This window comes from Parus major, chromosome Z, assembly GCF_001522545.3.
Source record: "Parus major isolate Abel chromosome Z, Parus_major1.1, whole genome shotgun sequence".
Lineage (NCBI taxonomy): Eukaryota > Metazoa > Chordata > Aves > Passeriformes > Paridae > Parus > Parus major.
This window is the reverse complement of record NC_031799.1, coordinates 68,937,911-68,960,295: the sequence shown is the minus strand read 5'-3', so window position 1 is coordinate 68,960,295 and position 22,385 is coordinate 68,937,911. Positions and strand designations below refer to the sequence as shown.

The 22,385-nt window shown below is 40.5% G+C and overlaps 1 protein-coding gene across 1 annotated transcript; it reads left to right on the top strand.

The window, feature by feature from the left end:
• The first annotated feature begins 1,541 nt into the window (after window positions 1–1,541).
• REEP5 (receptor accessory protein 5) lies at window positions 1,542–20,605 on the top strand. The gene is made up of 5 exons (XM_015615254.3): window positions 1,542–1,732; window positions 1,836–1,929; window positions 11,850–11,988; window positions 16,445–16,613; window positions 18,051–20,605. Exons 1-5 carry the CDS (start codon window positions 1,615–1,617, stop codon window positions 18,098–18,100), a joined length of 570 nt encoding a protein of 189 aa, XP_015470740.1. The 5' UTR covers window positions 1,542–1,614; the 3' UTR covers window positions 18,101–20,605.
• Window positions 20,606–22,385: the final 1,780 nt, after the last annotated feature.

Genomic DNA, 22,385 nt, shown 5'->3' with positions numbered 1-22,385 from the left:
CCCTTGTGCCATGTAATTCCAGTCCCAACAGTCCCTCACATTCTTTGTAAAAGCCAAGGCATATCGAATGGATCCAGCAGACAAGGGGAAAAGAGAGGACTGGAACATATAGCATAGGAGGGGTGTCAAATGGGACTGTTGTGCTTCTTCTCAGAAGTGCAGGCTAAGTGGGGACCTAACTATCTGTTTGGAGGTTAAAGTAAAGTGGGCCTTCCTCAGAAGTATAAAAAATCAAGGCAAAGGACAAGATGAAACAATCATATGTGACATCAAAGGACATCTAAATTTCAAATGTGAGGAAAAATATCTCTGTGGTTGCAGTTAAGCGCAGTGAAGGGCTGTCCAAGGAGGCTGCAGAATTTCCATCCATGAACATTTTCAGACCCTAGGAGTCCAAATCCTGAGCATCACGATCTAGCTTTAGCATTAGTCATAGTTTGAGCAGAAAACTGCACTACATAACCTCCAAAGATCACTTTTAACTGTAGTTCTTTATTCCATTAAAGAAAGCAGAAACCTTATATAAAGAAAAAAAAATACAATTACAGGACAAGCCTTTTGACCAGGGTTATAGACTATTATTCTCTCTCTTCTCCTTGCTTCTGCTTTAATAAGACATTTACTGGAAAGAAGAAAAATTGAATTTAAATTCTTTTCAAGATGCCTTCCCCCAAAATATTGACAGCTCCAAAGCACAATGCAATGTTTACATTTAATTTTTTTTTTTAGGTGAAGATAAGACATACACAAAAGAAGACTGATTAGTATTTTCTGGCACCCTCAGGAGCAACACAGTCTTAAAGAGGACATAAAGAGTCCCAGTACTGGTTGTAATGCTGAGTCAGATGCAGAGGAGTTGCTCGGAAGGGTCAGCCCAGCTGAGGAGGTTTCCAGGACTACATCATAGCCAACACATTTTATTTAGTTGGCAAGAACATTGCACACATCATAAATTCCAGGGTACAGTTACAGCAAAGTGCTGCTACCCTCGCCGTGGTCACACACACCTTTTGGGTATCCGTAAACTGTCATAACCTTTCTTCTGCATCACGTTAATGCCTGCCATCTGTTTCTGCCTTTTGCTCACCGCGTCTGAACTCGGTGGTATCACGCGCTGTTTTGGGGGTGGCGGGACATTCTAGCAGCTGTAGGCAATTGGAGCCGGCTACGTGCGTGGCCTTTTTCTCCTTGCCATCTTCGACGCAGCGGACTCGCTGTTTGATTACTTGAACAAGGCGCACCATCCTTGCAGGGATCTGTGTCTCCGGCGCCCCTCTAGCATTAAAAATCTACCCCTGCCAGCGAGGCAAGGAGGGCGGGAGACTGCGGGGGGACATTGGCTGAGCGCCCCGCACCCGGTGCCGCATCCCGCCCAGAGCCCCCCAAAACCATCAGAGACCGGGTGTGCCGGGGGGGGCGCGCCCCCAGACCTCCATTTCGCGCAGGGGCGGGCGCGGAGCGGGCCCACAGCCGGCGGAAGATGGTTCCGGCCGCTCGCCGCCGCCCCCGGGCGCGGCGCCACGGGGATGGGCGCTGGGTGCCGGGGCGGCGCCTGCGCTCGGCCGCGGGGAGCGCGGGGCTGCGGCGCGGAGCGGAGCGGGCGGCACCGGCGCCATGACCGCGGCGATGCGGCAGCGGTTCGACCGCTTCCTACACGAGAAGAACTGCATGACCGCCGTGCTCGAGCGGATCGAGAGCAAGACCGGCGTCAGCCGCACCTACATCGCTAGCGGTGAGCCCCAGCCGCCGCGCCGGCGGCCCCGGGCGGCCGCGCCCTGCCCGCGCCTCCTCGTCCCGCTCCTTCGGGCGCTGACCGCTCTTCCCTCTCTCCTCAGGCATCCTCGGGGTCGTGGCCGTGTACCTGGTGGTGGGATACGGCGCGTCCCTGCTCTGCAACATCATCGGCTTCGCCTACCCCGCCTACGTCTCGTGAGTGTCGCGACTCCTGCCCCCCTGGCACGCGATGGTTCCGGGTGCCACCCGCCGATGTGGTTGCAGAATCGCATCCCTTGCGGCAGTGCCAAGCCTGTCTGGGGTGGCATTCCGGGACCGTGCTCCAAAGTGTTTTGCCGCCCACCCCTTTCCTTGAGCAGGTACAGGTGCTAGGTGAAGAAGGAGGCTTCCCCCATCTCATGAGTGCTACGTCAGGAGTTACAGATGGGAGACGCCGGGTGGTTTCCGCGCTTGATAACCAGTTCTTGTGGAGGGTCATGCTTTGGGGCTGGGTTCCCAGCTTTGTCATCTCCAGCAGGAAACTGGATCGTACCTGGCTGCTGGAAACGGGAGGGAGGACGGCCGCTTTGAGGGTGTTTGTTAAAACCCGCACCGATGATTTGAGCGGGGGGCAGGAAGGCACTGGTACAGAGTACTGGGTACTCTGATGGGTTGGAGACAGAGGTGCATTAAAGAATGCTGCTTACTCCAAACCTGCCTGCTGATGGGGGTGGGGGGGAGGGAGAAGGAACACTGTAACTCCTCTCCAGCGTGAAAGACTTCTAAATACTTCCTTTTTCAGAGGAAGGGCTCCTTAGATATTCTTAAAAACATAGTAACTGTTTTACCTTTCACATGCATTATATAGTACTTTAGACCAAAATGCATTTCCTGTAAGGCAGGACTGCATATGATCTAAAAGACTGCAGAACTGTACTAAATTAAACCTTCTGTGTAACCTAATACATCCATCAAATGGGAGTCCCTCCCAGCAGGACTGCTATAGTGTTGAAACACAGTGATTGCTTTTTATGTAACTATTTAAATACAGTCAGCAGCTTTTAAAAATACGTTCTCTGTAATTGGATCCTGGGCAATACAGAGTCGGTTCTTTAATTTTTTTTCAGAGATTTGAGAGGTTGACTTAATTTTAGACTCTTGAAACGTCCTGTGGTTATGATGCTTAAGACCAAACAACATTTTTCTAAATGCCTTTCCTGGTGTTCACTGATTTTGGAGATTATAGGCCAAGAACTCTGGAGAAACTTAGGTTTTGTTTCCTAAACAATAACTTTTAGTGAAAAGATAAGTTTAAAAGTATTCTTCCATTAAAATCTGAAAGGGAAGATAACAACCAACAAACATTCAAAACATTGAAATGGTTGTGTAGGAATTAAGTTTATTGTAGTATTTTGTGTCTGACTTAAATCACTTTAAAAATTATGTAATTACTTTCTAAAATTCTATTTAAATTTTTACATTTGTTTTAAAACTGGATGAGGATTATATTTTAAACCTTCCATTGTGCAGTGATTCTGATTAAATTGATAATACAAATGCTTGGAACTGCAGAAGCAAGGCAGTAGCAAATCAATTATGAATAATAAGGTTTAATTACCAATTATTTTCTTTCAAAGCTGGGATTTATTTTTTTAATCTTTTTGTAAAATGTCTCCCTTTTCCATGTTGAAATGTGGTTTTAAATGTGTCTTAATGTGAAAAGTTACCTCCCAGATCTTAGTACTGTGGTGTGTTTTAGTTTTGGGGTTTTTTTTTAATAATGGGAGCAGTGTCCTTGGCTCCTAACTTTTACTTAAACAAAAAAGCATGCCAGTACAATGCCAGTTCTGTTTGGGGTTTTTTCCCCCAGTTCATGCTTTAATGAGTCAGTTAAGGTAATGCTTGTACTTTAGCTGCCTTTTTAATGCTGGAAAGCATTTATAGCAGGAAATTTTAATCCTAGGTGAAAATCTAATTTAAAACTTGTGTGGCGTGCTGCATGCCAGTGTCTTTCAGTGGCAGCTTGCTGACAGCACAGGTGGGCTCAGTCTCCTCCCCAGCCCTTCCCTCCTAAGTCCAGAGCTGGTATGTAGAGTTTATCCACATTTCATTCTGCCTGTTTTGTTTTGGCTGCTCTGGGTCATGTACTGTAGTCAGCGTGCTGCTGAGTGCCATCCCCTCTGCTTGTAAAGCATAGAGACTCAAACATAAAGAACACTATCCAGAGTGGCTTGATTATTCCTCTCTGCTATTTGGTTTGTCCCTCTTGGAAAGGCAGATGAAGAGCCTGCTGTATGAACTGACAGTACTGGATTTGCTTCTTAGCACTGAACAGAAAACAGTTTTCAGCTGTTCTCATCAGCTGCGCACACCCTCAAATGCCTTTTGCTCTAAAAGCTGTGGCTTCTGGAAGAGGTCAGGAGCTGTAAATGGAATGGATTGTGCAGGGTGTTAGTTTGATGTTTACACAGGTGTTTCAACAATGAAACCAAGCCTGAAATGTTTCAGAAAAGCACTGAAAGAGAAAAAGCAGATTACTTTTCCTTGGTTAATTTCTTCTTTTGTGTAGCAGGTCACTGTATCAGTTCTCCATTGTCAGTAACTGAATTGCTTAAGTGGAAACCAAAGAATGGTTTGGGTGGAAAGGAATCCTGAAGGCCATGTAGTTCCTGCCATCCTGCCATGGCCAGGGACAAAGTAGTGGGTCAGGCTCTTAGTCAGCAGAAAAGACACTCATGAAGGAGTGGGACAGATGTCTGTGCTCTGCAAGGGACATCAGGTCCTTGCAGTTGTTTTAAATGGCAAACAGGCTGCCTGATGCGTTACTCACAGGCATGTTCCAAATCTGTTTTACTGGGCTTTTGGTTCTGGTTTACTTTAGTCATGGTAATTACTGTCCAACTCTATTATTTCCTGAAAGAAACTATATTGGAGTCATAGCAAACCCAGAGACTCTCAGCTCAGAGTTGAGCCTGTTCATGCTTGAAACCAGGCTAGTTTTGTGCAGTTATCTCTGCCTGACAGGCTTTGTATAAATCTGCAGTTTATTTTCTTTGGACTCTGTCATTCTCTGCATTCACTGTGAGTGCGTGCAGTGCAGCAGGTGTGAATTTCAGTGGAGAAGTGCTGGAGGCTGTAACTGCTAGACCGGGCAGATGGTGTGAAGTGGTGCAGCTGAACTGCTGCCTACTTTCTCATCACTGGTGCAAACCAGTGCCAGGGGAGGGGGCAGCTCCCTGCTTAATGCCTGATACAGCTTCGGGCAGGCACAGCTGTGTCCCTCCTTATTCCTCCTATGTTCACCTTCAGCTCTGCCTTGTGTAAATCTTTAGTGGCTCTATACAAGGAGGAATTTCTCCTTCGGCAGTACAGCATCTCCCTGTAAATCCAAGTCTATGACATGTCACAGCAAGGGCCCACCTGAGTCTCTTAACAGAGGCAAAACGAAGGAGTAGTGGTTGCAGTAGAACAGCACTGAAAAGTTTGCCACAGGTGATAGACACAATTTTTAAACTTCTAGCAAGTTTTAACTGCACAAGGCGGTAATCAGGCTAGAGATGGAAAAAGTGAGTGTTGGCAAGTGTGTAAATACCATTGCCAGCATTCTCACTGCTTCTCTAAACTTTCCAGAGCTAGCGTGTTCAAATGTAGCTCCACCCATAGTTAGTGGTGGTTAGCAGCCTCCGTAAAATTAGAGTGCAAGCAGGAAGGGAGCCTTTGATGACTAAGAAATGTATGCAAAGGATTGGAAATTTCTTAAGTGCTGTCATACTTGGTTTAAAAATTGTGAAGATGAAAATAGCTTTGGGCAGTAAAATGTCTGAACTTACTAATGTCTTCAAGGGAGAAAAGCAGTATAGTACAATAATGCCTCTCTGCTTTGGCTAATTTTATGCTGTTATGTCACTTCAGCTGTTTTTACTATGTAAATGTTGCTCGTTGCATTTTACTAGCAATCTGGATTGATTGTAGAAAAGTATAAACACTCAATTCAAGTTTGAATATTGTCATGGTGTCTTGGGTCTGTCTCCTAGTTCCTTTTCCTCTTTCATACCTTTAAAACAGGAACACTGCTTTTTTTTTTGGTCACAGTTATTCAGAAAAGATAAAATTGTTTGTGTGTTTCTTGAGAACTAGGGCAGAAAATTTCCTTTCTCTTAACAAGTTTTAAGGCAAATGCTTACTTTCTTCCATCATGAAAAATGATGTATGATGTGCTGAAGTTCAGAAGAAATGCTGCCTTATAAATATGATTTGAGAGAGCTGATATATCTAACCAGATTCACAATGCCCAGTAGAAATATAAGTAGAAAATTTTCAAATCTGTCTGCACTTGTGCTGTTTTCTCTTGTGCCTAATAATCTGGGGCTTCAGACACTTAAAAGGGCATTTTGATTTTTTTTTTTAGTGTGTTCTGCCAAATCAATTCCTCCAAGCACACTCACTTTTTGGTTTTTAGTTATTTTATATTTTAGAGTGCCATTTAGAAGCCATCTTAGTGGTCATTTGAACAAATGATGTGCTTTCTTTTCTAAAGAAAGCAAGTGTTTAGATGCAGGGAGTCTAATACTGTGATAACAGTATGAAAATTTTAGTTTTACTTCCACAGCTTACATATAGGTTAAAAATATAAAGGTCCTTGCTATACAGATGGGTCTGCTCTGAACTGAGGCACTAACACATCTTAATCCCAGCAGAACAGCCAACATGTGTGTGGGATTGTGTTTTGGGGAAGCTGGTTTTGACCTGAGTCAGAACTGGGGAACTGACTCATTGGTTGGCCCTACAAATACTTGTTCCAGGAGAAAGGGGGGGCCAAGAATGAGCAGAGAGCAGTGAAAAGAGAGAATGCCTGTTTTTTTTAACCCTTTGTTTCAGGAATCTAGTTTTGTGCTGAGTTAACATGTAGGCTGTAGGACTCCATGGGTGGGCAAAATGGCATGTGCTCCTCTTGCTGCCTCAGTCCCTATTTCCTTTTAAGAAATACAGTTAGAACCCTTTGTGTTACTGTCATGTAGCTTTTTGGTGTCTTCTAATAATATCTGTGCATGGTCAGTGAAACCCTCCCCTGCTACCCTTCATGAGTTTTTTCTGCTCCCACCTGCTAGATACACAAAATTGTGAGAAGGGAACTGGTAGGCTTCAATCACAACAATTGTGTAAGTGCAATTGGCAGGAAGATCTTTTCTATGTCTGCAAATGCATGACTCTGCTGTTGCAGTCAGAAAGGAGGAGGAAGGATGGAAAGCAGAAGGCTTTTAGGTGATGGCTAGAAATGTAGAAGCCAAAATGATAAAGTGAATCCAAGGGCAAAGGTACTTATTTCACTGAAATGACGTGAGATGCCAGGGAGACAGCTTGCCAGGGTGAGTCTGACATGAGGATTATAGGGAGGCACCAAGCTAAGGCTGTCTGTGGTGCAGTGGAGTGTTGATTCTGCACGGGTGTCTGGATAGACAGCTAGAAGTGAACTATTTTACAGCCTGCTGTATAGATTTAGGGCAGACTAGTAGGCATAAGCTCTAGAGGTGTAGGTGATTTCATGAGGTTTTAAGTGAAAAAAACCCCAAACTTACACTTGGTTAAGGGTGTGACAAATATGCCTGCCTACTCACTTCGTATAGCACTGACCAGAAAACTGAAGGAAGGATGCACAAAATGGTCCAATCTTTCCCAGCTATAATATGAGCCCTGGGTTTAAGGGAGATTGGTCTTTTGCCTTGAACTTTGTAACTTTATTCATGTGTGAATCCTCAGGTACACCTTGTAAATTGCAGGGATAAGGTTAATCACTTCACATGAGACCACAGCAATAAAATCTGGCATTTTTTTATTTCTGCCTCCCACATCTGGACTCAGCTCATTAAAATCCCACTCCAAATTCATAACTTGGCCTGTGAGTACTATATGTGTGAATTTACTGTAACAAACAATTTGTTATGCCAGAGCTAATTGAGGAGCAACAGAGAAAAGAGCTGATTTTTTTGTTGAAATGAGTCAGATGCTCTAAGTGAAATAACTCCACTTGGCAACTTAGTAAAATTAGACCAGTGTCTGTTACTATCAGTAACAGGATAAGTAACCACACTTGATCTAGAGTTCAGTTTTACTGAGTTTAGGATGCAGAGATCAAAGCTGAGCCAGTGCTCTGACACTGTAAGTACAGAGCAGATAGGAGCCCTGGGCTACTACAGAATGTGGCAGCCTCCACTCTTCCCTCTTGGCACCACCAGCTAGCAGGGTTACTGGGGAACAGATCTGGCTAAAAATGAAGTTTCTCTTGGCTCCCACCCATCACAATGCCAGCCCACAGCAGGTCATTTTTGCTCTTGGTCAGGCAGCTGTTTTTAAAATAACTGAGCTGTGGTATTTACTGTCCAGACTACCGAAGTTGTTCCTAGTGATGGCTTCTACCTCCAAGGTGCAGAACTACTGTAAGTAGTTTTTTGAGGCTCTGTTTAAAGTCCTCTATGGTTAGTGTTTAAGCAGTATAAAAAAATCATTTGGGATATGTAATTACTATGCATAACAAAATTGGAATTTAGTCAAATCAGACAAATCAGACAAAATGGTATCATTTTTAAAATCTGAAGCTATTGTCTCTGGATGGTCTTTCATTTACTAGAAAATCTTGATATTATGTGTTAATGAGACTTGACTTATTTGCTCTTCCAACACAGAAATAACTTATAAGAAGGCAATCCTAAAGTAGGATGCCTGTGCCTCTTGCTCTGTAACTTTTCACTTACTGATGGAAATTGCATTTTGAGTATCAGCCTGCTTGAGTGGTGACCTAACATGGAGAAGGATGAAGTGTTCTTGTGTTACTGAGAATGATTAAGTGTTCTAAGCGTTTATAATGTCTGTGATGTCTCTCCTAAGCTTAATTGTACAGGCCATTGCAGCAGGATAATACTTCTAGAATAACTTGAAAGACTAAATTTAATTTTGTTGTGATTCTCATGTTGAAAAGAGTGTAGGTATAAATAGATTTTAGAAAATCCCTTTCTGTTCAGATATTCTACATAACTTAATGTGCTTGTACTATTTTCTGTGAATTACTATTGAAATAGTGTGTAAGTAGCAAGGGATAGAGGTAACTTTTGCCCGTTTATTCAACAGGGACATGTTATGCTGGATTTCCCTGTCTGGTCTGAGGAACATACTCCCAGTTTCAAAGCAGGATATTTATAAAATACTACTCTTTCCTTGACTTCAGTTAAAACTTTCATTCACTGATGGCCCTCTGTAACCTGTTTTTCCCTCCTTCCCTCTCTCGCTGGCTGGGACTGGAGTCATGGCCAGCAGGAGCAGTTTCAGCTGACGCGGCTGTCGCCTGCTGGCTGTGGTAGGGGGCTGCCCCTGACCTTGCTCACCAAGATCAGAGCGCTGCAGAAGGAGGGGAGATGTGCTGTTCCCTGCAGTGTGTAAGAAAAGAGCCACGTGTGGATTTAATGCTGCATACATCAGCTGGCTAAATCAGGCAGGGCTTTGACTTCTTGTAGTGCTGCTGCTTGTGGCTGTCTGACAATACAAGTGTGCTGTTCATGTATCCCCTAAGGAACTACAGCAGCAGATGGTCAGCGTTCAAAGGGAGCACACCCACGGCACTGTATTTAGGAGCTCTTAAAGGCCATTTGTTTTCAGAGGAGAGAAGATAATAGAGCCTGGCCCATTAACACAGTGATATGCCATCTGCCTTTTGCCGCAAAATAGAGATCGTAAGCTTTATTTATTTATTTTTTTTTTAATGAAAGCTAATTTTTGTGGTTACTGAGATGGTTTTAATAATGTTTAAAAAAAATAAAACAATGCTTCCTTAAATCCATATATGACTTCACATGGTGACTGGAAAACAGGAAGAGTGCTGGCAGTTTCACTGCAAAGTGTTTTCTCCCAAACACTAAGCTAGGATGCTTACAGTGGTTATATAAGCCTTCCCCTCTATTCCTCTAATGGAGAAATTGTCAGTAGAACTAAAGGAATTCACATTCTACGTGCTCTACAGCAAGTTTTCTTTGACAGTGAGAAACTGCAATTGGTTCCTTTCTCTGCTCCATTTCTCCACAACTCTGACATCCCTACTAGTCCATGTACTTTTTTCTTTCCCTCCAGAAGTGCAGTTCCACATGTTGAAAATAGCTCTATAGCCTTCTTCCTTAACTCCCGTGATGTCCAGGGGCTGTTTTTGTACATCCCCCTCACCTGATCTTACTGGAATACTTCAGAGGTGTGGGCATGGAAAAGCTGTGCTTTGCAGTGGGAGTAGGAGCAGTTGGATTTGTCACTGCTTTTGAGGAGACTGCTTAGACTAGGGCTGCCTGTGATGATAGGAACAGCAGGAATTAGACCAGCTCTTGCAAAACCTGTGGAAAACCTGTTTTTCCAGTTGTGCTGGTGCTGTGCCTTGGTAAGATCCCCTTATTGATAGGGTATGGCAAGGGCTGCTGCTTTTCCCACTGCAGGATACTGCTGGCCAGCCTCACGCTCCAGCAGAAATAATGCATGGATTATCAGATCCGTATGCTGTTTTTCAAAGTAATTCGATCCAGCAGCTGTGCCAGCTCCCTCTGCAGCTGGTGGGTTTGCCAGTGCTTTTGCTAAAACATACAGCATGTCACAGGAATTATTTCCCTCAACTTCCCCTGCTCCCCCTGACTTACAGAACTAGGAAGTGACAGAATTCACTTTCTCAGTTCACAGACCAGGAAATGGACTTGCAGCCAACTTTCTGATTTCTGCCTTGTAAACCTCCCTAACTCTGCCTTTTAAAAGGAACTAACAGAAAACTTGGCACTTCTGGTACATCTCACACATGCTGCTTCAGAAACAATATACCTACTATTAAAGGAAAAAGTGATAGACGATTTTAAACTAAATTCATTTAACTGAATCCTTCAGCATGAGTGGAAAGGACAAATGCTTTCTAAAACACTTAAGCTTGGAATTATCAGGCTTAGATTTGCTATTATTTTCTTTAAAAATGTCTTGCAGTGCTAATCTGGAATTTAGTGGCTCCAGAAATTCCACTTCACCACTTCTACTGAAAGAGCACTTGTGCATCTTTTTGTTTCTGGTTTTTAGAACTGTATAAACTTGAACTACATTTTTGTAGCAGATGGAGAACAAAAGCCCATTAAATCATTATGCAGAAAGCCCAGTACTTTAGTAGATGTTGTTTTACCCTGTTCTTAATATTTTAGTCTACATCAGACTTTGCAAGTCCTGTAGGAATTAATTTATAGAGCAATACATTGGGTGAGGCAGATACATATTCCTCAGCACATGGATCTGGATCCACTCTATGTAGACTAAGTACTTCTCAGGACTTAGAGCAAATTTTATGGATAACTTCACCTTTTCAAAGAGGAATCTAGCACATGTATGTATGAGTACATTTAAAATGCTATTTATTAGAGCTAACTATGTAAAAAAAACAGAGAATAGTATAGACAGTCTTATACCACTGGTGGTGCTGGGAACCCCAGCCTATGCAGTACTGAATGAATTTCTGGCCCACATGTAGCCCACTGCACAGACCTTGTCTGGAGGCAGGGTTTACCCCATTTTGATAACTTAAGGTACTGTAGGATTTTTCATCCAAGACAACAACTCTGTTCATCATTCCTTTCCGACTGCCAGAGAAGGAGGGTGGTCACTGATGGGTATAGGCAAGGCTAGGCAGGTGTTGTGATCACTGGCAAGCTGTGCCCACAGGCCTGGGCTCACTCAGGTTATCTGTTTTGTGGATCAGTAATGCTCTCATGTACAGTAGCCTTCTGCTCAGGATTGCCACAGTGCCTCCAGAGCTGAAACTAAGGCCAAAGATTATCCCCTCCCTTTCTTGCCCCTTATGTTGTGAATAAGGTCAGAATGCCCACTGCTTTTGTTTGGGTTTTTTTCCCTCTGTATAATCCCATAGCTAGAAATAGCTTGAGTATCTTTTAGTTTTGAAGTGATGTGTAGGGAAAACCTTTACCGTTCAAAGATCTTGACACACTGTATGATAGATACTAATTTCTCGGTGTAATTCAATTATGGAGAGTCACATATAACAAGGAATCTGAGTCATAAAATCATCATTATAGATGAGACTGAGGCTACTGTTCTGCTCACTTGATTTGTTTCCCTTGCAGAATCAAGGCCATTGAAAGTCCCAACAAAGATGATGACACGCAGTGGCTGACTTACTGGGTTGTGTATGGCATTTTCAGCATAGCTGAATTCTTCTCTGACATCTTTCTGTCCTGGTTCCCTTTCTACTACATGCTAAAGGTATGTAAGTTCATGTGACCCCTGTCTTAAAATGAGACCTTTTGATATAGCTGATCTAATGTCTCAAGGAATGGGTAGATGACAACAGATTCACTTGGAATCATTCCCAGGTCACACCTTTTTGTTAGATGCAGGTTATGAGTAATTCAGTACTGTGCAAGTGATCTGTTTACAGCTGATGGTTTTGTGAGGCAAGAGGGGAAGTTGGTGGAAAGGAAAGGTCTGCTGTGTTTTAGGAAATAAAAAGGGACACTGTCCCATAAAAACCCCCGCAAAAACAAAGACAGTTCTTGGTGCTCAGGTAAATTTGGACAAATGACAGACATGGTAAGCCCCACAGAGTGGCTCTATTTTTGATTTAAGTGCATTAGTAAAAGTGGAGAGTAAAATCATGAAGGCAGTTGAAGGAGGTAGTAACATCTGTGCTGTTTTAGCAAAGAAGGAAATTGGAACACAAGAATAATCTGTCCTACAGCTTTAATTTTTAATTAAGCTCAGTTTCCTGGAAAGAACTGGTAGGTATCAGAGGAGATGGTTCTAATGTGCATTTGTTAATGTGATTTGACTACCATCAATGATTTGGTTAATGTGTTCCAAGCTTTGTTGGTGATCTAAGGTGTCAGTCAACTTTAACATTTTAAATTCTTTTAAGAGATAGCTGATCACTCTGCATGCTGTTGGGTAGAAGACATTCTGGCTTGCTGCAGAGCCTGCTGTTTTTCTCAAAGAATTGTTACCTGTTTTGTGGTTCAATAGGCTGTTCTCTTCTCTTGTTTTGTTAGCCTGGTTTAGTCCCACCAAAGTTGTTAGAATTATTTGCTTGCCAGCTATTGTGGCAGGGTCATTTAAAATTTTAATGATAAGATCTGATGATGCCAAAAACTGTTTCCAGGAAATGCCATATTTTATAGACAAAAATTGACTGTGATAGCTGTTTTACACATTTGCCTTGTTCCTTTTCAGTCTTTAACAAGCCTCTACTGTGGAAATAATTTGGATACCTTCTACTTTAGTAGAATAATAACTTTTAATCCATCATCTGCAGTGGTGTATACTCACAATTCTGAATTCATACAGTGTGTTTTCAGAGCTGCTTTTCTAAATTCTTAGTGGAAAAAGATGTGGCAATGATTTCTTCATGCCACCACAGCTCTCTTTCTGAAGAGCGCACGACTGGGATTCAGGTGGACTTTGCAGATAAAGACCACAAATGGCTGATAAAATGGTATCAGGAGTGCCACAGTTACATGTAGCGTTGTAATCAAGGGAAAGGCACTTTTCTCAGTTCTGCAAAAGCAAACACAAGGAATTATGTCAATACCCAGCTTTCTGCGATAGCTGCAGAGGGCACATAGGAGCCAAGTGTTTGCTCTCATTAGTGGTTTGTGGGAGAGGTTTATTTTTCTTGTACAAAGGCAGGCAGGTGTTGCCTAAGAATCAGAAAGCATTGCTGAATTGGTGGAAGAATGGAGATTATTCCACAGGGGGAGAAGGAGGAATCAGGCAGCTTCCACACTTCATTCCATCCATGAGCTAAAACCTCTTGGAGGGTAGTTATGATGTCTCCATATCTCTTTCATAAAGTAGAAGCACAGATATGTCATTCATGAAAATTTTGAGCTTGCTTTCATTCTCAAAACGTTCTAAATTTGCATATTTACATCTGTTTGATACAGCTTGTTGCTTCCACTCCAGACTGAGATTTAGTTGCTCAGTATTTCAAAACACCTTCATGTGCATGGCTGAGATGTTGAGCACGGCTGCTCCCAGGGTCCCCAAAGTCCAGAGTTTAGACTCTGTGACATTAAAGTTTTCAGCAAACTAGAAGATTGTTTGTGTGGGAGAAAGGCATGTTAAATAACTTCTTTAAATATGTTATGATGTTTGTATATACTTCTGTTCTTCAGATGACATTTCTTGGATTTTATGGTTTTGTGGTTTGTTTTTTTTTTTGTAATTCCCACTTCTTATTTATCTTTTTACATTTTTTTTATCTCTGAAGCACAGAACACACATGTAACTCATGATTTCTTGTGCATATGATGAGTTTTTAAGTACTTCCGTTGAAGATTTAAAGATTTCCATGGCATTCAGGTATGAGAGTACAGTAGCCAGTGAAAGTAGCAGAGTTTATCTTTCTATGAGTATTCTTGGTGGTGGGAGTGAGTGAGACTCCTTACTCCATTTATGGTTCTGCCTTGAAGTACTGTAATGGTATTTCTGAACAAAATTTGGTCCTGCCAGGGCAAAGACATCTGCTAGGAACAGGTCCAAGTGAGCAGGTAAGTGAGCTCAGGTGGAGTCCTTTCCTTCCTCTGTCTGGTCTGGAGTGTTACACAGAATATATTTTGGGTTTGGGTTTTTTTCCCCAATAAAATTTCACAATTTTATCACTCTGAGCTTGCAGGAACTTCTTACAACCCACTTTATTTTCAATAGCCTATGTTAATTCAGTTTAATGAGAGACAAGGGTAAAATGGAAAACCAAGTTAGCAGTCTAATATTCTCAGGCTTTGAAAAGAGTGAGAATGTCAACTTTGGTACATGTTCAATAGAAAATGCATATAAACATCTGGTTCAGTACAATTCAAAAGTAAGGGGTATTTGAGAAAAAATATATAATTACTTTTTTATCAGCTAGACTGAGACAAAGCTGTCAAATCAAAATTATTAATTTTGTTCTTAGGCAGGGAAAGGGAAATTCCAATTTCTTTTGGTTTTAGAGGGAGTTGGACTCACATCTGAGGGATTTTTCTAAAACAAAGGAGAATGAACATTTTTGTGTAGAAGTTGAGATACTTGTGCAGTTTTGTGGGAGAAATAACTTTCAGTAATTGATCAGATATTCTTGAACAGGAAATAAAGTCAGTGTACTTTTCAGCTTTTAATGAAAGACAAGATAGCACCATGTATTCTTTCTGTTATAGTAAGTTACAAAGAATTGAAGCTTTTGAAAATCAATATTTATCTTGATAAAGGCACTTTTTGCCTTTATTTTCTCTGACGATACTTAATAATTCATCTGTTCCTACTTATTGGTGCCAGATTTTATTGCATGTTGAATTGCTTGTTTTAATTCACTGGAATTTTCCTGATGGGCCAATCTCTCTAGTGAACACTTTACTTAAAAAAACCTTCCTTTCTCTTCTGGGAAAACACTTCTTTCAGTCATTCTGTTTTGACACTACAATAAAATAGTTTAAAGAAGAAAGCTTAATGCTTACCCAAAAGGATGGTAAATTGGTTTGGCACTACAGAGAAGACAAAGCCAAAATTTTAGAGAAGTGAAGAGCAGAACCTACAGAACATTCAGTCTCAGTATACCTTGTTAGGAAAGAACAGAGGAGACATATTCCAGAATATTTGGATGGCTTGCTTGAAGAAGACTGTGTGTTTTGTTTCCTTTCTACTCAGAAATGTGTGGAAATCCTCAAACATGTGAAATCCTGTCTAACATGAAAGAAAGGCATGTTTTGAGGCTGAGGTTGTTTTGTTTCAGGAAAGGGTAGTCTGAGAAAAGCTGTTTGGCCTTCATTTTCTGGAGAGGTTTTTGACAAGAATACTATTTGTGTACAGAAAGAACTGTACAAATGCTGAGAAAAAGCACTTAATTTTGTTGCAGTTCTATCCTGTAAAATAATTTTATATATATTTTTATAGCTCAAGCAAATTTAGTTTATGACACTCCCTGCCTCTCAAATGGTTCATCTTGCTCTGCATTGCTGTCTTTGTGTGGTGTATGGCAGTGAAACTGGAGCCAAATGGAAACGTTTCAGTAGTAAAAATAGGGATTTGTAGTACATGTAATAACATGTAGTGTCTTTCCAGTCCCCTTTTGTAAGATGCAGAAACATGACCCCACACTGTGGGCCTTGATTTTTCTAGAGAGCAGATGGTGCTCTAAGAGCTGTACCTGAACTGTAATCCAGAAGGATTACTCTTGTTTGTGCAATGTGTGTAGCTTGGGTTTATCTCTCCTCCTGGTCAGTTTACCTCTGGGGTACCCACAATCTTGTTCTTTCCCCCACTGTGTTTTCAAGGAAGGGAGGCAGAGAGGACAGGGATATGTTTTGGCTGAATTTGGCTAATTTAGGGACCTAGATGTTCAGTCAGGCCTGTGCCATATGTTTTAGAAATATTGAGACACTGATGTTTTTCTAACCAGGTTTTATAGTTCTCCCTTAAAGAGAAAAAAAAGTATGTAATCTTGATACACCTGGCACCAGATTAGATTTACTGCTGCAGTCCTCCTCCTTTGTTCTTACACTATCCATGAAATTATTCCAGTATAAAGATTCACTGTGTGTAGCTGTCCTGGCATGCACCCTCCTGGAGCCCTGACCACATGAGGAATGACTCACTGTTCTCAATCTGCTCAGTTCTGTGGCACTTAGGAAAGGCACCTTGTCTCCTACTCAGATTCCCTCCACTTAGGCCAATGTCCTTGTTCTCACAGTGTGGCTTCCTGCTGTGGTGCATGGCTCCAAGCCCTTCCAACGGGGCAGAGTTTCTCTACCACCGGATTATCCGTCCTTTCTTCCTGAAGCACGAGGCCCAGCTGGACAGCGTCGTGCAGGACCTGAAAGACAAGGCTGCAGAGACTGCAGACACCATCACTAAAGAGGGTGAGCAAAAGGCCATTCACTGGTCACAGCAAGTAGTGGGAATTTCACTGGGGAGCTCTTATTATGGCACTCAATATTCATCATTTGGAGGAAACAAAAATAAATTGCAAGAAGGTGATGTAAATTATAATGGAGAAGTTAAATTTGGGAAATGGGGGTTGCAGTGGATCTTGCTGTTTAGAATTGCAGTTAGGTTAGATTGAGTGAAGGAATTGAATTTTTTGTGTGTCTTCCCACCATACACATCACTAAAAACATTCTTTCTTGAGGCAGGTCCAGACATACCTTTCATAAATACAGTTACTGTTCTAGTGTATCCTCATATCTCCTAAAACACTCTCTCAAATACCCGAAGGGCTCCCAAGTGTGCAGTAAAAAATTAACAGCAAAACACAGCAACATGGAAAGTGCAGTATTCCTATCTATATGTTTTTTTCATTTTTTCTTCCTCTGAAGGTCAAAGGATTCCCCACTCTTAAAGGAATTACATATGTTTTATTTTTACATGTTATCACAACCTGTAGATTGCTTACGTTTTTATTTCCTTGCATTCTGTAGTGAACCTTTGCATTCTAAAATATCTGATACTATGGATAAGAGAAGGAAATGTATTAAGAAGATAAAATAGAGAGTTTTTTAAGTTTCACTTGAAGGAATTGTTATCTATATGCTATTTCAAAGCATCTTAATTATCCTTTCCACCAATGAATGCAGTCTTATTTCATCTTAGCAGCTTAAGCAGTTTTCCTCTCTGCTTAAAAGATCTGCCTTGCTCAACTATTCTTGGAAATTTTGCTGCATGACTCTTCTTGAGTCTGTATTGTTAGGCATGTGTCTTAATTAATGTCCATCCATGTTGCACAAGGGATTTTCCTGTCCTCATTTCATCACTTATTCTTTTTCCTATTTTTTATATATAAAGATTTCCACCAGAAAAAACCCAACAAACCAAACAACGACAACAAAACAAACAAAACAGAACCCCACGAAAACAACAACAAAAAATCCCCTGCACCATAACAACAGGCTTTTTCTTTTGAGAAACCATGCACACACACATGTATGTACACACAAATACTAGCATTATTCTAAGCTTGTTTTATCATTATGGTATATTTTTTGCTGCAAACCTGTATGTCCTTAAAACTATGAGCAGCCCTGTTTTAAGAATACCATGGTTTTATATATATATATATGTATGTATGTATGTATCAATCTGTAATGTTTATTGCACTGCTCCTTATTTATGTTTTATTTTTTAAAATGTTTCAATGCTCAGTTTTATCACTTTATCTACATGTATAAAAAAGCTATAATTTTCTTCTGTGTTCTTTCTCTTATGAATAAAAGGAAATATTTTTTCATGCAGCTTGAGAACATTTGATAACCCACTTTGTCTGTAGGCCTATGACTAAACTTGATTTTATTTTCCTGCAGCTAAGAAAGCAACAGTGAACTTGCTGGGTGAAGAAAAGAAGAGCACTTAAACTGGATATGTTTCCCTACTGCCTCCTTTGTGCAGCTTGGTCTTACTGGGGACTGTGGTATAAGTTCAATAATATTGCTTTGGAAACATTTTGATATATTAAGAGAATGTGCTGTAAGTTTACTTACTACTTTGCTGTGACTGATAGAGAGTATGCATTTTTATTTAAAAGCAATGCAGTGGGCAGCATCTGAAGCTTAATGAAAATATTTTATTCATCTTCATGCAGAAGTCTTTCAGTAACCTCTTTCTGCAGAAACATAAATAAAAGTATATATCCCTCAGGCTCTGCACTTTAGTTGTCTCTTTATCTATGAAATTACTCTTAATACCTTGATTGTGGTGCATCTGGTAGCACAAAGCTGTTTCATAGGGAAAATTCTGAATGGATCATCTTGAATATACAGGGTATTATTGTAAGAGATGGCATAATGGATGTATTCCCCACCACTAAAGCTGTAAATTGTGAAATTATGTGTTGTAGGCACCTGATTATAGAGATAATTCACTGTTGCATGTTTTGTTGTAACACAGTATTTGGTACGGTGTGTGCATTCTTAAATGGATGGATACTAAATATAGGAAAGAATAACTTCCTTGGAGTGATCAAGCTTATATTGACCTGAAGTGATTTGCTATAAATTGATGCATTAAATCACACAAGACTAACAAAACATGACTGAAGTACAACTTCTTCCCTAGTCATGCTAAAACAAGCTGTTATCCAAAATTGTTAATAGAGTGCTTTTTAAGATCACACTCAAAAGCACAAAACACGTTTAGCTAAGGAGTGGTACCATTACAAACACTTTTTCCTGAATTCCTTTTAAATTATCAACTGCCTTGGATGTCAGTCCTCAGAACTACATCATTAAGGGGACAGACTAGAATTCCCATGAGCTTTTTGTGCTCATAAAGATCTGTAGTCTCTTCTGCCTATACTAAGAACAACTTTGTGTCAGCACTTAAACCTCCTGAGTGGAGATGCTCTTTTTGTTACTTGATATATTCCTGACCAATCAGTAAGAGCGCAACCAAAGTTGCTAAGAGAATAAAGGATTTTTTTACGGTCAGTATAATTTTTTTTTTTTTTTTTGGATTTGCATCTGTACTCTTTCACACTGCAGTATTTTGAACAAAAACAACTGCATTAATTATTTAGGCACGAATTACTGAAATTTCCCTGTTTTCATCTCCATTCCTTAAAGCCTTGAGTAATAGTATGGCAGTTCTGAGCTCACAGAACATACAGAAAGGAAGCTTAAGCCTTTGATAGGACAAAAAATTATTTCCAGTCCACAATCTTGAATTCCGAAGACGTAATCTTAAAATAAAGTTTTGAGGGCTTCTCAAAGTATGAACATTCTTCTGCATAAACATTCATTGTAAATTTTCAGGTGCAAGACCTGCAAAAGAGTGAAGCACACAGTGCAGCACAGCAGGTAAATTTTTTAACTTGGAGACATATGTTTTATAAGAGGGGATGTAAAAGTGTCATGAAAGAAAGCATTTTAAGCTTTGAGCTGGAAGACTCATAGCCCTTGGGGCTGGAAGCTTGGACAGGGAAATACAAGACCTGCTGTACCTCATGTACTGTAGGACAGTATGCAGTTTGTCATTTTAAGAAAAAATGTAACATTCTGCAGCTAATCATTCCTTGACAACTTTTTGTTAGGAGGGGATATGCTGAAGAGGATAAAGTTTATAGCAAAGTTCTAGGTTTTAAGCAAGATAAAAGTTGGAAGTGTATCACCATTTAACTGGTTTAATTTCTTGTCTTCTTCTGTCTTAAACTCACTGGACTTTCTTGTAAGCCTTACTAAACCTTAGTCCTGTGTTTTAAGCTCTATCAGCTGTATGTCAAACACTCATGTGGCCACTGTAATTTAGTTTCGCTTCTTGAGATTAGAAGCAACTAGATAAAAATAAATGAGGATTCTTAGTAGACTATTTGATTTCAGTGCAAAGCACTACTTATCTAAAAGCTTATGGTAAATTTTAGACTTTACAAGCCTAATGACGTCTGTAGTAGAGACAGGATTTACTTTTCATTTCTTATACTACTCAACAGTTCTTCCACTGTTATTAATGGGGATAAAACATTCTAAGTAGATGTTAGGTAAGTGTTAAAACAGTCCCTTGCATCTCTCTCAGAACTTGAAAGGCTTTAAATCAACTTCTTGTCTATACCAACTTGATATTACCAGCACATACAATCAGTGCTCTTTTGTCAGATTTCTACTTGAATTAGAACTACAGTCTCTTGTATAACAGAAGTTGCTCCTGGTTTTTTGCCTTGATGCAAGTAGAAATGACTGAATTTCTGCAGCAAGTTATCCTTTCCTGCAAGTAATTCTGCTGGGCTAGCCCTGCAGATCAGTGCTTTTATTTGTGTCTTGACAACATTTATGTGCAAATGTTGGTACACACATCTGCTCCATGCCTTTGCTGAAGTTGTAATGTGCTAAATAAAAATGGACACAAATAAAGAGATTCTTATGGGACTGGTATGATGCCTCAGTATTTCTTAAGAACCTTATACCTCAATGGTGAAAACCTGGCTACTTTAGAATGACAGAAGGTCTTTACAGGGTTTTCACTTTTTTTTCTCCTCCCCGAAGTTCATTACTGTGGAACCAGTAGAAACCTCTTAAACTCCAAAGGATGTGCCTCTGCTTCGTGCCAATCTGAGGGTGCAGCCAAGCAGATTTTAGAGCATCAGGCCCTTGCAGAAGAGTTTGGGATGCAGAACTCCTCCCAGCCGTGAGCACCACGAGCACCTGGTTACATAGGCTTTGTAGTCTGGCTTACCTAAGGAATCATCAAGGTTTAGGTTCTCTAGAAATAGAGAGGAAGGACTGTAAGCTAAGACTGTAATGATTTTGAAGTTTTCCCTCTCCTCTGGGTTTCCTGGTTTTCCATAAATGACCTCAACGAACAATCCTGAATAGTTGTTGGCAGTGGTGTTACACTTAAGACTTCTGTTGCCACTGTTTATAGGACATTTCATCTACTCTATCTGACTCCTTTCCAAATTCAGAAAAAAAGGAAAATAAGTTCAGGAAAACATAACCTCCTCTGGAAGGATAACATCACCACTAGTGATAAAATAATGAAAACTCTTCAAACCAGAGCAAGCCAATTAACAAAGCATAGAAATTTGTCTAAGTAGTGGAAGGTGTGACCAGTATTTGTCAGGTCAAACCCTCACTACTTTTAATTTGACAAATGAAAGTAAGTTTCTTGAGCTTGCATTCCAGTCTTGCCAACTCTTTCTAAATAATCTGAGAATCAGTTAAATTTTTTATGACTAATTCCTTAGTCACCTTCTTCCCCCACTTCATATTCCATAAACAATAGTTTCCTTCTGCAATGGAGGAAGAGTGGAATTTTTAAAGAACAAAACCACAAATCCTTGTAGGTCATGAGAAACTGATTTTCTGTAAAGGGCACCTGACAAATATGATGAACATCTCATCTTCTAGGGAACTTCTACATCCAGTGTGATGGAATGAAACAGTACTTGAGGAATTACTGAGTAGCCCAGGGCTACTAAGGAAGTCCTCAGTTGTGCAACCACGTTGGTACAGCTTTTTGAAAATTTTGTTTCTTCCTGGTACAGAAACAATTAAGAGATTCCGTAGCAAAAAATCTTTAGATGACCACATGAACTCATGAACTAGTCAAGTAAAAACAATTGAAGATGAACTTCAAATTTAGCATGCTTTGGAATGCTGTATAGTTGACACCTTTGTTGAGGCTATGGAATTCCACTTTGTATTTTGTATTACTACATCCTTGCAGGAGGAGAATACTTAAAGACTTCTTAGACATGTCTAAGTTCTGCTACTTTAGAAGCAAACGGACAAAACCCAAAAAAACTACATCACATAGAACCTCCAAATCTTGACAGATAAAAAGAGGCACACATGCTATTTCATAGCATATTTTTCATAGCATGTATTTCATAGCACCACAGCTCAGTTCCTACCTGGAAGGTCTCCTACTCTTTCCCAGATCCCAAACTACCAAAGTCTTGTTCATTTCTTCCCGTCTCCCTTACATAGCCACTATGGCAAGGGGTACTTAATTATTTATTACTGTTAGTCATTATAATAATAAATCTAATTATTTAATAATAATAAAAAAAATATTTTTATTTAGGGGAAAATAACTCCTTTTCAAATGAGTTATTTTCTTATTTCTCTTATCCTAAGAGAGAAAATAACCCCACAAAGTCCAGTCTATAACAGGAAGAAGCTAAATAACTGGTGTCCACTGACAGA